The sequence below is a fragment of the Triturus cristatus genome, chromosome 7, assembly GCF_964204655.1.
Source record: "Triturus cristatus chromosome 7, aTriCri1.1, whole genome shotgun sequence".
In the NCBI taxonomy this organism is placed as follows: domain Eukaryota; kingdom Metazoa; phylum Chordata; class Amphibia; order Caudata; family Salamandridae; genus Triturus; species Triturus cristatus.
Window position 1 is genome coordinate 1,719,399,810 of NC_140590.1, and position 16,330 is coordinate 1,719,416,139.

Sequence of the window (16,330 nt, forward strand, 5' to 3'; positions counted from 1 at the left end):
TTTTGCTATGCCCAGGGTTTCAAAGGGCTACTTGTGGAACATACTTTAAAGTGCGTGTTAATTATATTTACCGCTATATTCAATGTTTGAAGGTGATTTTACTAATGTTTTTACAGGGAAAAAAGAAAGTGCAGCCCGATGGTGCCTGATATGGGGCTGGGGCCCAAGGTCAGCTGTGCGATAAGGTGCACTGGAGAGGAGTAGTGGATAATCAAGCCTGTAAGGGAGTGTGTTGCAGAGTCTGGGGTCAGGTGGAGGTAGTAATGAAGAGGGACTCTCCCTGAAGGCTCGCACAGAGAGAGCCCGAGAAGTGTCCCTTGCCTGATACTCCCACCTCAGAAACCTCCTCTTCCCATCAAAGGAACATTACATGGAAAAAACACTTTTTGAGAGTGATAATATTTAGAGAGAGATTTGGAAAAGAGTGCGTTTTACTGGGCCTTGTAAGACTAAGAAGAGATAAAGGAGGACCATGAAGCAGGCCTGCCTAGACATATATGGCCAACCCAAATGCACCCTTGGCCCACCCAAATAAAAATTCCTGAAGCCGGGCCTGGTATGCTGCCAGAAAAGGTTCCCATGCGGAGTCTGGGAGGGTAGGACGTGGCTGCTAGAAGGGAGCTGCGCCTGCGAATGAATGGATGTCTCCAATGGGAGTGATGCAGAGGCCGCAGAGCGCCTCGGGTGCAACCTTACTCCTGGGATCCACCTTAAGGCTCTTGTTGTCTGTAGATCACGTTACTGCTGGCCCACATCCAGCTGCTCTCCCAGCAGCGGAGGAGAGGTAGAGAGGGCTGAGGCTGAACCAGCTGCTAACTAACGGGAGTACAGCTGCGAGGCTGGCAGGCTTCGAGACACCCATGCCCTGCCACCTTGCACCAGAGAGCAGGGCTGAGACAGCTGCGCTGGACGGTATCGGAGCCATGGAAGGGCAGGGACACACTGAGAGCCCTTGGGTGCCGGCAGGTGGCTGGCCATGCAATGTCACCTTGAACCTTGGACACTGATTAGCAGCTGCGTGCCTCAGACGCAGCAACGGCACCAGCCCATTGGCCAAGCCAGCGGGTGACCGTCCTGCCATGAACGAGGACAGGCAAGGTATGGAAGTACCACTCTTGGCACGAGTCTTGTTGACCCTGGCAGTGGTGGCGGCCACCACCGCGGCTGTCAGGTGGCTGCTCTCGGGCCAGCGGAAGAAGGCAAGGACCGCTTCCGATGCAGAGAGGCTGGAGGTCTGGCTGGCAAGGCAGAGCCTGGCAGACAGCAGCACACAGGAGGTCGACAGTCAGCTCTGGGAGGAAGGGCCTGCTCTCTGCCATCGACAGGTTCTAGAAGGCAATGACGCCTCAACGCAGAGGAGCCAACGCCACGGCCATGGTGGCACACACGGGCGCAGTGCCATTCAGGGCATTAGCAGCGCTCCTGCGTGTCATGTCACCAGCCCAGACCAGGAGATGTGGCACCAGCTGGAGGCAGATCCGCCCACGACAGACAATGGCACCTCACTGTTTCCAAAACAGGAGCCTGCGGCAGAGCCCGGTGCTCCTGTCTGTGACATGGCCCCTGGATGTAATGTGAGGTCCCAGCTAGATGGCACACTGGCTGCCTTCATGCCATCCACAGTTGGGAGCGTGGGTCAAACCAGCGTGTTCGCGCAGCCCCCCGATGCCACCCTGCCTGGAAACCCCAATTATCCGAACCGAGCGGACAGCTTATTTGTGGCATCGGCTCTCGCAGTGCAAGCCGAACAGGGTCAGGGAATCGATTGCACAGTAACCGGTGACCATGGTAACAAAAGAAACAGCCTCATTTTCGGAAATCGATACAGCCCGTCGACTGACAGGGCTCGAGAACCCGACACCGGCTTAGAAGCAGCGGCTGCCAGCAGAGGGTACGCGCCGCTGTGTGAAGAGAGAGAGGTGTGCCAGGAAAGGGGGTGCCCAGGTGAGCGGGTCCCTGCTGTGCAGGCAGGATGCGCTCCCACAGAGCGGCACCTGGGCACTCCCGTGCCACCGCTGCCGCTGGACAATGCACGCGAAGAGGCACCCCTCGGCTTGCCAGCCAAGCCCTTTAACTCAGTGCCAAGTGAGACAGGAGCCAGGGAGTCACAATACCCCCCAGGGGCGCGCCCCGGGGAAAGCACTAACCAAACAATGAAGGCTGTGTCTGACTTTACAATGTGTGCAGGAGAAATGAATTCCAGCGATATCCTCTGTGATCCGGCAGACGGCAGCCCTGGGACCTGTTCCGAGAGCGGCACGGACGGCATTCCTGGCCCGGATCACGCCGGCTTGGCTTCAGGCACTGGCTGTGAAGAACACGAAGGCTGCGAGGACTTTGCCAGTCTGACGGGCACACATGAGTCCAGGGATCCTGGTGATACAGCAGCAGAGCCGTGCCTGGGCAGAGGGCCTTCCGTGCATCCCGACAGAAGGCTTTCTTGGGAAGGACCACCTGCTCTTACAGCAGAAGGTGGGCCAAACAAAGGGCATTCAACCGCAGAGAGGGGGCACCTTCATGCAGAATGGGCTTCTTCTGAGGGGTATTTCGAAAAAACACGGCAACATGAAGACACCTGCCTGAACAAAGTCCTGGAAGCTAGGGCCTGTGTTGAAGGCTCTCAAGACGACTTGTCAACGTGTCATGAAGAAGATGAACACGGCTGTGCAGCTGAGCAGGTGAGAGCGGTCTCTTTGAGGTTACCTAGTGTACCCCCGGAATGTCATCACTTCAGAACTAGAAGCAAAGAAAGTGACCCTTACCACGGTGAGACCACCGACATCACAAGGAGTGACCTCAGAGGGCAGGGCAGAAACGGCGGCAGTGCTGAAATTCACACTCAATCTGGGGATCAAATTGCAAAGCAGGGCAGAACACAGCTGGAGGTTGAAACATGCGGATCTTCGGATCATGACACCACAACAACACAGTTGGACCTTGAATGGATTAATGTCGCTGCCAAATTGGGACTTAAACCGCTCATTGAGACAAAATCAGTTCAGGATGAATTTTCACTGAGTGAGAGGTCGGACTGCTCAAATGAAGTCAAAGGTCAGGCATCAATGGAACCCCATGTGGGTAGGAAAGGCAGAGAGGTCGTCACACAAATGTCCACGCTTGATGACACGCCTGACAGTCCCAATTATAGTAACAACGAACCCACCCCAGCACCAAAAAAATACACAAGTAATCACACAAGTAAACACATAATTAATACTTTTGGTGAAAGTGACTTTCAAATGGGGAATTTACACTCTAACACATATTCAGATATTCAGGTCAATGCACAACATCTTTGGAAAGAACAAGCAGTTTACACGCCCTTCAGAAGAGATGAAACCAAGAGCCTTTGTCAAACCCAAGAGAAGGAGCAACTTCAAACAGATAGTGCTGGTTTAGAGTTGAGGCTTCAAAATACTAAATTGAATAACAATAACTTGCCTTTAGGTGTCACTAAAGCATTTGGCAATGGGCAAACCTATCAAGTCAGCTTGTCAGAAGGTGACAGAAATGATAGCAAATCTTTGTCACGTGAACAAGGGCTCAAACACATAGTGAAGAATGAGTCATGGTCAGATGGATTTCCATTTCCTGACTCAATTCTATTGAAAGAAATTGAGGAACAGGGATTACCAGCATCACATGAGAGTCACATATGCTGTGATGTCACTGGACAGCCTGCTATGGTTTACCCATCTGTGAGAGAAACGTCTCAGTATGCCCTTGTCAACTTTTTGTCATTACCGCCTCCTACAGCTGTATCAAGTATGGTAGAGAAATGCACTTATGAGCCCACATTCCCATTGGTAGAGGACTCATCATGCAGAGTGACGAACCTAAAAGCTAAACATGATTGTGAGCAAAGAGACAATGATATGATGGATAGAGGCTACAACACCAGTATATCTTCTCCGACCACTCCAAGATTGCATTGTGAGGGCCATTCAGTTAGTGCGGCCACTGATGTGAAAGTGTCAATAACTATGCCTCCAGTGCAGAAGACTATTGAAGATAATGAATCTGTGGTTGGAATCCAAGCTACATTGGAAATTAGGGAAGCACATCAGTGTAAAGAACACTATCCAACTGACTTGCCAAAGTGTGACACAAGAGATGACCAAGTCTGTAAATGTCAACCAGGAAAACAGCCTGTACTCGGTGAAACAGAAGCAATGCTGGAGCCATCTCAGAGATGGAACACTGATCACGGGATTTATCAAGCGAAAGAAAATAATGAAGATACTGTAATTGAGGGTGAGAACGGCAATGACAGTAAGAGTTCCTTTAAGAGTGAATTTCGGGCCCAGGATGCAAACACAAACACACCACACTGCCTACCCGAGAAAGAGACACTGGGAAGGCACATATTGTCATTTCCCAATGAACTTTTCCCCCTGGAATCTGAGCCGGTCACAACAACAGAGAGTAGTAGTCAGGGTATAAACCATAATGTTGAATCAAGAACTAGCCCCTTCCAAGAAAATGCAGAATGCTCAGATAACCTTGCAACTGCTATACTGAGAGACCTCAAAGTTAATGAACTTCAGCCATCCCATGTAAGTAACAAGGGCCCAGATGCCAACGACCAATTGTCCCTACAGGATGCGTCTACACTGGGTCCATCAAGTGATGTGAAACACAACCTGCTGTTACCATCCACTGACATCAGTAGACGGCCTGGGGTGGGAGAAATAAATAATGCAGGCCATCACCAAGAGCAAGAAAGTATTTCAAGTAATGCAGCTGTTTCTTGTCAACTCGATGGAACATATATGGTCATGGACATAAAGACCAAGATTCATAAGGAAGGTTCATGTCACAGTGCCCGTGAACATTTATTGGGATCTGCCTGTAGAGAGGGCGGCAGCAATGTAACTCTAATGCACCATGGAATCAGCAAAGACAAAACAAATGAGGCAGCAGATGAGGACAGCCCCAAAATACAGACGCTCCAGGAACCAGAAGATACTTTACAAGGTAACAAGACTGCAGATCCTATTGATCAGTATGTAGCAAAAGTCAAAAAGACTCAACAATGCGAAGACAGAAGTAGCTGTATACAGAATGTCTATACAAGTAGTCAAGATTTCTCTGAATTGAAGATGCCACCCCACGAGTATCTATGCTTGAAAAAGCAACCCAGACCTGCAGAGAGTAAAAACAATTTGGATTCTGAAAAAAGTCACTCAGGATACACAACAGACAGTATCTGCACCCCTGTCTATGAAGAAAGAAGTTGGTCATCTCTGGGGACTGAAGATGAAGAACTGGAGAGTAACAACCATGATTTACCAGACATGGAACAGACAAGAGACACAGCATATCACAGAGAAAATAACACTGCATCAGCAGTGGTAAATTATAAGCGCATTATCCACAAGGACAGCATCAGTGCAGAAGTCAAGTCAGAGGAGAAGAGCCAAGTGTCCACAGAGGATTCTCAGTCTCCAAGTGCCAAGCCAGGAGTGAATGTTTGTGATAATTTATTTGCATCAACAACGAATGTATGTGTAATGGAAATAGGACACAAACACATTGGACTAGTAAGTGACCATTTGCAACAATCAGTTAAAGACAATTTCGAGAACTTCTGCAGAGGAGACAAACAGTCTTGTAAGTCTTCATGTCCTGAAAAATGTGGGACTTGCAGCGATACAGACAAATCACACGACTCTGACAACGCAATGCTCAATGTTTCATCAGATCAGGTGAAGAGTTCAGTGGCAAAGAATCAAGGCCAACAACTTCATGAAAAATGGCCTCCACCAAATACAGCAGAAGATCCAGAGCAAGCAACAGCAGGCGAGGCTCCACAATGCATACAGGGGCTCAGGGGTGCAGACAACAACAATGAAGATGAAGAGGCCCTCACTGATCCAGACATCAGCATACACTGCTCTGCTGACAGCATTCCAGAGGAACCATGTGCAGAAAGCGTGGGCACAATCACCCCCTGCCAACACAAGGTGGAAGATGCGCATCGGGCTCCTCAGTTTGAAAAGATTGAAAGTAATAAGCAACCAGCGAAAGAAGAGCACAACAGTTCTACCGATGTTTGCTCTGACTGTTCAGAGCCACAGAAAGAGAGCAATTATGAAAGGAAGTTCATAAGACAGCCACAAGATAGGAAAGCTATTACTTACACCAAGAGGATTTCTTGTGGACCTTATGAAGGTTTTTTAAGAGACAAAACTGAGTCTCTTAGTCTTTTGCATAGTGGACAGGAAAGTCATAATGTTTCTAGACTTCCCAGTCCAAGCATTTCTGATGATGTCATGGACAGCCTAACATTTTCAGAAAAGGAACATTCGAAGTCTAATAAATCCCAAAGCATAACTGGAACTCACCCAGTTAGGTTTAGCCAGACCAAAGGTCAGGCAACAAGGACTTTGGATGCTGTATTTGGAGAAAATGACAAGGCTAGTTCCCAGTATACTCATCCTACATACTACCAAGAGATTCCTAAAACAGCGTCCTTGCCAAACACTGCTTTTCATGAAATACCTTCCCCATCACTAATAACGCCCTTTCAACCAAGTAACTCAAACTCCAGCATGGATAGGCCAAGAGTGGGTCAACAACAATCTGTATTCAATAAGGATCATGCTGTTTCTACAATTAATGTCCCAGTGGAACTGGAAAGAAAGATGCACCAAAGGAGAAAAGGCATCCAGAGAAGAGGAAGCATATCTGAGATTGCAGAGAATCCTGAACTCAGAATATATGAAACAGAGTGCTCAAATCCTAAAACAAAGATGCTACTGGCTAAGAGCTGTGAAGACATCCTGTCTGCCGCACCAAACAAGAAGGTAGATGCGAAGAACAAAGCCCGAAGCATGCTGTGCTTGCTGACAGAACATTACTCGTTACCAGCCTCGAAGGACCAAAAAAGCCCAGTGGAGCTCGTTGCTAAAGGAAGCTTCCTCAATATTCCAAGAACTCTTCAGTTGACTGAGGATGCCATGAAGCTTCAACTAAATTTGGGCAACTGCCTCGAACTCTTGAAGTTTGCAAAGAAAAACAGAGCAGGTGACCTTCAAGAAGCAGCCTATACGGTCCTGAGTGACAACTACCTTCAGGTGCTGAGAGACCCAGCAATCTATGGCCATCTCAATGGAGGTGAACGTGATCGGATCCTTCAACTGAGGACGAGAGGGAAAAATGTTCTGGGTGTGGCTGAACTAGAGACCATTTATAGACTGAAAAATATCAGACAAAGCTCAAGCTGTCCAGCTGTGAACGATTTACCACCACACTCGCAAGGCACTGGCCTGCAACCACATGCTTGGCTATACACATTCAACATGCTCAAAAATGTCTGGCACCCTTTAACTCAAATCCCAGCAGAAGCCAATTTGAAAGGATGTAGCATCTGCACTTTGAATAACTACTTGTTCCTGGCTGGGGGTATAAGAACACAAGGACAAGACGCGATCTGCTCCAACAAAGTATTTTGTTATAACCCCCTCACTGAGATTTGGAGACAGGTTATGCCCATGAACCAAGCACGGTCCCAAATGAAGCTAGTACCAGTAGATGGCTATCTATATGCCATAGGAGGCGAGTGCCTCTACACTGTAGAACGATATGATCCACGTTTAGACAAATGGACATTCAGGGCCTCCTTGCCCAAGGGATTGTTTGCTGTAGCCCATGAGGCAGTCACCTGCAGTGGTGACATCTATGTCTCTGGTGGGAATCTTTTCTACCGTCTCTTGAAGTACAGCCCTCTCAAGGACCTGTGGGAGGAGTGTCCCTACAACAACAGCAGGAAGCGTTCTTGTGATATGGTGGCCATCAAGAACTGCATCTACAGGTTCGACATCCACCGAGAGTCAGGGGTCAGCGTTTTCAAGTACAATACCACGGCCAAGATCTGGAACGAGTGCGCCACTGTGTGTCTCAGCGATCCGCTCCCGTTCCGTTGTGCAGTTCTGGATGGAGCTGTGTACTGCCTGAACAAGAAAATGACTGTGAGGTTCTCCACTGATGACACATCCCAGAGGTTTGAGCCCGAAAGCTTAAGTGCATTTCCTGGTGGAGGCGGGGGCGCACTCTGCCCATTTGTGTTGACCCTGCCACACCCCACCACATTACAGACCTCTGTGTAAACTGCTTTTTTGACTAGGGTATTCAAAAGCAGTGCCTTAAATCATCTAATACTGGGTAAGTGAGATATGGAGAGGGAAGAAAATCAGGATTAGTAACTCTAAATTAAAAAAAAAAAGCCTGTTCTGAGCAGAAAACAGACGGTATAAAAATTGCATGCTTATTTGTCCTAGAAAGGACTCAAAGTTTAGGTTAATCTGTTCCGGATGTTATTGAATGTATATTTTGACTCATAGCGGTGAATTCGAACGTAACCCATTACTTGAGACCCTGTGGTACAGTGTGGTCAATGACAGATATGGCTAAATGTTTTTACCGACAGCATGTAGTCGTACAAACAGAAAGAGAACAGTAAACTGTCAGCCATCTTAAAACGGGGAGTTTTCCCGTTCACTGCCCAAGCAGACGAGGGAGGAGGCAATACTACTGAAATGTAATGAATCGGTATATTTATAAAAATAGTAATAATATATATTTTCTTACCATTTTAGAGAACGTTATTCTCAATATTGTTATGATCATCTGATAATGCTAATATGTAATGCGCACTGGAGAATCACATTGCTATAAGGTCACAAACTAGCCTACTTTTTACCGATACAGCCACGGACAGAAAGTGACTTTGAATTGTTGGGGCATATTTACTAGTAAAGTGGCGAAGCGTGTCGTTAAGCCAAAAAGGCTAACAACATACTCCGTCACCTTAGAAACACAGGGCTGCACCATATTTACAATATGGTGCAGATCTGTGTTTCCCCCTGCGCTGGCGCTAAATTTAGCAGCCTAGCACATAAACCATCATTGGCGTTTTGCTGTATCGATGTGTGCTGCACAACCAAGCACACATGGAAACAGCAAAAACAAAGAGAAATTAAACATTTCTCCTCGTTTCGCCAGGGCCCTATATTTACGCCACCCTTGTAAAGATGGGGCAGTGTCAAAATCAATGGGTGTTGCAGTGAAAGGCCGACCACAACACCCATTGCCCTCCCCTTTCAAGCCAATTTCACGCTTATTTACAAGGCAGCGTTAAGCCACGTGGCTTAACGCTGCCTTGTAAATAAGGTGAAGCCCCTATTGCCACCACAACGTCCTTAAAAGTGACGCTGTGGTGGCGACAGGGGCTAAATATGCCCCGATATATTTAGTCATTCTATGTCCTCCAGTACAATGCTGATTTAGTGGCAATTGCTTGTCATGCCACTTCGCACAATCAATACACCATGTGCCTTTTCCCAGATTACCAATGTGTGTTGCGCTCAGGTATAAATATAGGAGCCCTGGACAAATCCAGTAATTGAGCTTCAAATATGCGTCAGGGTTTACTCAATTATGTGGCATGGAAATTCAAATTATTCATAATTGTATGACACATTCTGCGGCAGGATTATCTTGATAATTGTCATTTTAGCACAAAATGATAGAGAGGAGATCCAAACGGTATGCAAAATACCAACGTTTGTTAAGAAAGAAAAGTACACATATTCATTGATCGACCTGAAAATGTTATTCATTAATACTATTGTTTCGCTTGGGAGCACAGGAACGCCATTTGATGAACAATGTCCTTTCAAAATCCCAGAGTGAGTGAAATAGCTAGTGTAACACGTAAACCCTTGCACACTGTGTAGCAAACACGCTTTTATGTACAAACTTCGTTTGATGAATGGTACCGCTCTTGTAGCCCAGCTATGGCGAAGACATGGTCATCAGATTTATTTAGGTTTTGCTGTCCTCTCCACCATGATCTTCTAGAGGCGCCTCTTTGGATTTTTATGCCGTTTTAAAATAACTGCTGCTTGAATTATTATGCATTTCCTAGTTGAAATATAATTAAATATGTAAAGCTTTTTCTCGTGCTGGAGACAAAAGGCCTTTCCCCGTGTACAGCAATAAATCACTGGAAGGAGACCCGATAAAACTGCAAACTGTCTTGCTCGGTGTTGCACCTCGCGTGCCGCACTTTTTAAAGTATCAATGTATTCGTTTTAGCTAGAAAATGTATTTTTGTTAAAGTTTGCAAATGGTGGCACATGTGGTGCAAATCAAATATTATGTGGAAAAAGCTGCAGAATGGCATACTACCTGACGGCCTTCATATCTAAAAAGTCCTAGAGTGAACTTTTCAGCTGAGCCTAGACCTCAAGCTGAGCACACATTTCTGAGGCATTACCATTGTAAAGGCCCCCCATGGGCCTTGCGTTGCTTCCCCCCAGAGGAAGGGGTCTTATGTGAAAACTCTTCCTTCATTTCTGAATCCATTTTTCATCTCAGCATACTATAGGCACCCACGGGAAACCAGAGCGGATTCATTTCTAGACCCCTGGAAAAAGCACAGAGGGGCAGATTTACAAGCCCCTTGCGCCACCTTTGCTTCACTTTTCCCATGTTAAAAGAGACGCAAAAGTGGCGCCAGGGGCTTGTAAATCTGCCCCAGAGTACTTAAGGGACAGCTGCCAAATATCGGAATGCAGGTTTCTCCCATCTTGGATAAGATCTCATATAGAAAGCTGTTTTCTATCAAGGGAGCCACAGCTTCTCGGATGCCCCAACAAACTACGGGCTCCTGTGATGCAGGCATAAAAGCTTTCTCCAGACCTAAAAGAAAAGGAGGCTCTTATGCTGCAGATATCCCCGCTGCCCTGGAAAAAACTTTCTCCAGACTGAAAAACGGCATGAGTGCTGAGGCGATCAGGAATTCGCGATGCCCTGGACAACACGCTCACCAAACCAAAATGCAGGTTGCTATCAGGCAGGTGGTCCTACTCACCCACTGGAATATAATGTAGACCCCTCTGGGGCGAGTTGTCCGCTCGACTGAACTGTGCTTTCTAATGATCTAGTCCACGATGGACGCCGCTGTGCTGGTGCTACTTCACACATGGAGCACTCATTCTACAGGCCTGGGCACTGTAAAGAGCCCCTTACTCCACCCGAGGCCCACGTGCTTGCTTTAAACTGGACACACACTGCCCAGCCCTGACACAAATATAGCCGGGTATTGATGGGGCAAGTATCCCCTCTCACCTGAACACAGGCATCACACCTTAACATACGATTAGGTCCATGGGGATCAGGTGGTAGCACTCACCTAAACTAAGCTGCATTCAGATCTAATCATAGTAAAGGTCCTTCTGAGTTGGGGGTTTTCTATTGGCTTGCCAAAATGCTTTACAGACCTGGACATGGTTTATATGACCCGGTAAATCAGGTGTTTCCTCTGACCGTTCTCCATATTTCCTCAGTACAGCACAGGTGTCTAAAGGGGTTGGGGGCGCATTGTCTCCCATCTGGAGAAAAAGGGGTGTACTTAAAATTCGAGTTCTCCTTGTAGACTGAAGCAGAGCATTTTACCTGCGGACAGACCCGTTTTGGACACGCTTAAGTATGAAAAAAGATTGAAGCTTATTTGCACTATTGGCAGTGCCATAGCTCCAGGGGGGTGTTTGGCGTGTAACGCCCCCGTAATAAATGGATTCTGGTGTGTTTAGTTGGTTCCAGGGATCTCCAGGCGGGCTACCAGTGTCTGGGGTTGGGTTTCCACTCTGATTACCAGTCCTCATAGCACACCCTCCATGAAACTTTGCAGGGCTTGCATGCATCCACCCCACCTCCCCCCCACACACACAACCCACACCAGACCAAGAATAAACAAGCACTGGCAAAGCCAACAGGCCTTGTCTATGCAAGAGTTATCGACTTTGCTAATGTTTTTCACTCATGTTGTATACCAGTGTAGTTGCTGTTCAACATGGCTAAAGGTTAATAGCATAAAACAGGGTGGCATGGAGTGGTGTAGAGTGGAGTAAAGTGGCATAAAGCGTTGTGGAGTGACATAGAGTGTCATAGATTGTCTTGGAGAGGCGTAGAGTTAAGTGGAGTATCATAGAGTGTTGTGGAATGGTGTAGAGTGGAGTGTTGTGGAGTGGAGTGTCATGCGGAATCATGCAGTGGAGTGTTGTATAATGGTGTGGAGGGCAGCAGAGTAGAGTGTCGTAGAGTGGAGTGCCATTGAGTGACATTGAATGGAGTAGAGTGGAGTGGCGTAGAGTGGTCTAGAGTGGAGTGATGAGTGGAGCGGCTTAGATTTACATAGCATAAAGTAGAGAAAGTGTTGCAGAGTGGAGTAACGTAGAGTGGTGTGGAGTACTGTAGAGTGGAGTGGCTTAGTGTAGAGTGGAGTAAAGTTTCATAGAGTGGAGTAGCGTAGCATAAAGTGGTGTAGAGTATCATAGAGAGGAGTGGCCTAGACTGGCATAGTGTTGTAGAGTGGAATAGAGTGTCATAGAGTGGAGTGGTGATGAGTGGCGTGAAGTGTCATAGGATTGAGTGACATAGAGTGGAGTGGCCTAGATTAAAGTGGAATAGTGGCATAGAGGGGAGTGGCACAGAGTGGAGCGGCATAGAGCAGAGTAAAGTGTCATAGAGTTGAATGCCATAGAGTGGAGTGGTGTAGAGTGGAGTCGTGTAGAGTGGAGTACAGTAGAGCGTAGTAGAGTGTCGTAGAGTAGAGTGGCCTCGAGTAGCGTAGAGTGGAGTGGCATAGAGTGGTGTAGAGAGGAGTGGTATAGCGTAGAGTGTCATGGGGTAGAGTGTTGTAGAGTGGAGTTGAGTATAGTGGAGTATGCATGGTGTGGTAGCGCAGTGCCATTAGACAACACATTTTCAAGTGAAATTAACATTACATTTGCAGACATACAGTTTTACTAATAAAACTATAAATCATCCAATGAGTGGAAATGGCATCACCTAGTGTATTGATTTGTTTTGATTGTATTAGAATATTATTTTCCACCACACTTCAAAATTACAGAAAATGTGCTTAATTAGTACTTTCCTAATTCTGATATATTCTGAAATATTTTCACTGTTCATTTACTGACATTTAAATTTTGTTGTGTGTTAAAAAAAAAATATATACACTGTACAGCCTTCCTCCAGTACACCCCCAGTACCCAGCACCATTATCACATGAATCGTCTCACTTTGAAGTCAGAGAAAGAAATGTAAACACCAAGCTCCGTCGGACAGCACAGTTGTATATTTGACCTCTGTTTTTAAAGGCACTGCAAATGTGAAAAGATAAGAACAAAATCTAAAGGCCTGTTTACAAAAAGAGAGCATTCGTGCGAGAATACAGTAAACAAGCTATACTCTACAGGAGGGACAAAGACATACTGGACAGCCTAAAACAAATAAAGCCAGCAAATAGAAAGCAAGCAACTGTTAGTTACAAAACACAAAGACAATAGCAAGCAATGGGCAGGGTGCATTCACTGGGAAGATTTCCAAATGTCCCAAAAATCTCTTTGCAAAGCAGACAGCTACGCTGTCTGGTAGGCTTCAACCTAACAAAGGAGTGGTTGGCTCCTAATTTGTGATAGAAGCCTTTTAAATGTAACACTATTTTCATCGATTTTGCTCCCAAAAATATTTAAAGGTTTTTTGTGAGCTTTGGGGCTCTCAAAGTAAATAACAAAACATGTGATGATGATGTGATTGTAATAAGGAGAGTAGGGCAATTAACAGTGGTGAACTGGCAGCACTTCTCTTTTTAGAGGCAGACCGAGTTAAGACAAAAGAGAGAAAAGTAGGTAATGCAGACTTCAATATATATAGAGAGATCTATCTATCTATCTATCTATCTATCTATCTATCTATCTATCTATCTATCTATCTATCTATCTATCTATCTATCTATCTATCTATCTATCTATCTATCTATCTATCTATCTATCTATCTATCTATCTATCTATCTATCTATCTATCTATCTATCTATCTATCTATCTATCTATCTATCTATCTATCTAATGTATGCATATATAAATCAAGCAAGTTTTGCACAGAATAGCTGCTAATGCATGTGCACCTTAAATGAAGCATCATTTGTACAGAATAGCTGCTAATATATATGCACTTTAAAGACAGCATAATTTGCACAGAACAGTTGCTGATGGCAAATAGCTGCTAATATAGATATATTCATCTATCTTCTAAGAAAGGTACTTTTTGGATATTAGGAATTTATTTTGCAAAGACACATGCCCATCTCCTCTCTAATTATGTAAGACCTTATTTTTTTTTGTGTACCATTGGTCATCTCCTGACTCATCAAATTTTACCAGATTGTTTTGAATTGATTGCATTGACACTTTATATTTAAGAAAATGAAGGGTACTTAGTATCTTGCTACAAATAGTAGGTAAAGTGTAGGAGCACTTTTTGTGAATTGTGTGTAGATTTAAATAAATCACATTTTGACCAGCGTAAATTGAAGTACTTTACTGTGACTTCAGTTACAAATATGAAAGAAATGAGAAAAATAAAAAGAGTGAATCTCACTGACCAGATATATATGGAAACTGAAAAAAAGAAGAGAAAACAAAAACAAAAAAAGTGGTAAAAAGCATGAAATTGATTTATGACTGCCATTTCATGATATTTAGTCAAGTAATCATAATCCTGTACTGGTTGGAGGAAAGTAGTGAATCTTGTACTTTACATATATGAAATACTTTTGTGTAAAAAATGACATATGATCCTTGACAATCATATGCAGAAAAATATGCGGTCTAGTTGTTTTTAAAGAAAAAGTGAAAATGGACTAAAAAGTAGAGGGTACTTTCAATTGGACAATGTAGATGGTGGGACTCTATGGTCCTGTGGAAGGCAAATGCCGAAACAGGTGAACTGTCCCTGTTATAAAATACACTGTTGCTGAAAAATAACAAGCATTGGAAATGCAATAGGTCTCGCATTTGTTTGATTTTGAGCTTTTGGTGTTGTAAATGGCAATGTTTTGTACCCATGTGTTATGGAGTGTATGTATGTGATGTGTAGTGGAATATTTTGAGTTGGATTGTAATTTTTATTTGTGGTGCACCATGAAGCAACTGGAAGGATATTGAGGTGGTGAAGAGCAGCATGAGGCACCAGGACAGAGAGTGAGGAGAAGAGAAGCGTGAAGCACAAGGAAGGAGATTGAGGAGGACAGCAGCATGAGGCACAAGGAATGAGAAGAGCAGCGTGAGGCACAAGGACAGAGAGTAAGAAGAGCAACATGAGGCACAAGGACGGAGAGTGAGAAGAGCAGCGTAAGGTAACAGATAAGGAGAGTGAGGAGAAGAGAAGCATGAGGCTGAAGGAAGGAGAGTGAGGAGAAGAACAACGTGAGGCACAAGGACAGACAGTGAGGAGAAGAGCAGCGTGAAGCACAAGGAAGGAGATTGAGGAGAAGAGCAGAGTGAGTCACAAGGATGGAGAGTGAGGAGAACAGTAGTGTGGGACGCAAGGGCGTTGATTGAGGAGAAGAGCAGCACTGCATGTATAAAACCAGGCGGTGGACTCTGCGCTGAGCCAGCAAAGCCCGTCATGATAGATCTTATATGTTATACAGGAGTGAGCGATTTTCTGGCATGACGTGTCAACCAGGCGCTGTCAAAAAGTAACGTTCTTGAGCAACATTCCCTGTATTATACACCTTTAGCCATGGACTGGAGACAGGTCATGATTTTGTGTACTATTCAAAGAAAAACCTAAGGTCAAAGGAGTTAGACCGGCAGAGGCTAATGGGGCACTAAAATGCGCTTCAATATCCTATGCTGTCTTGCACTGGCAGTTGCCCAAGAGGCTGGGTTCTATTGTCCAGCTCCGGGGTCAAGGACCCTGCAACACCTGGATGACCATCAACTCTTATAAGACCCTAATTGCGTAAACCTACATGAATTGGGTTATAAGAAAGTATATAAAAAACAGAAGTGCTCCAAGCCAGATTCGGGGTTTCTACAATCGCACAAGCTCACAAAATGGCACCGGTGTCAATATCCTCAGGAAGATTTCCTGCCAAGTTTTATGGCCTTTGCCTAAAGCTAGCCTGAAACATCTTTAATGCAAATGGAATCAGATCCGCTTGCCAAACAATTTTGTTCTGCATATAAGGTCCGACACCGCAAACCACGGCGTTTTGTAAAATTCCTTTTAAAAGTGAAGACACTCAAATAGCCCACAATTAAATCTTTAGGAAGTACAGAGCTCGCACATAAGCCACCTCCGACAAATTTTGCACAAGTTATTGTCAGTAGATCAGTCACGAATGGCAAACGCACCGCACTATAGCAACTCATTGTGCAATTAATGAACGACAGACATGCACTTCCCCCTGTTAATCACCGCCATAAGCAGAGGGAGTGCACTTCAGCACATTGCCTTCGGTTACTTTT

At 45.3% G+C, this 16,330-nt stretch overlaps 1 protein-coding gene across 1 annotated transcript; it reads left to right on the forward strand.

Annotated features, from left to right (window-relative positions):
- The first annotated feature begins 787 nt into the window (after positions 1–787).
- Positions 788–14,857, forward strand: LOC146812884 (uncharacterized). Its single transcript, XM_085619954.1, has one exon. It carries the CDS (start codon positions 1,080–1,082, stop codon positions 8,109–8,111), a length of 7,032 nt encoding a protein of 2,343 aa, XP_085476080.1. The 5' UTR covers positions 788–1,079; the 3' UTR covers positions 8,112–14,857.
- The last annotated feature ends 1,473 nt before the right edge of the window (positions 14,858–16,330 follow it).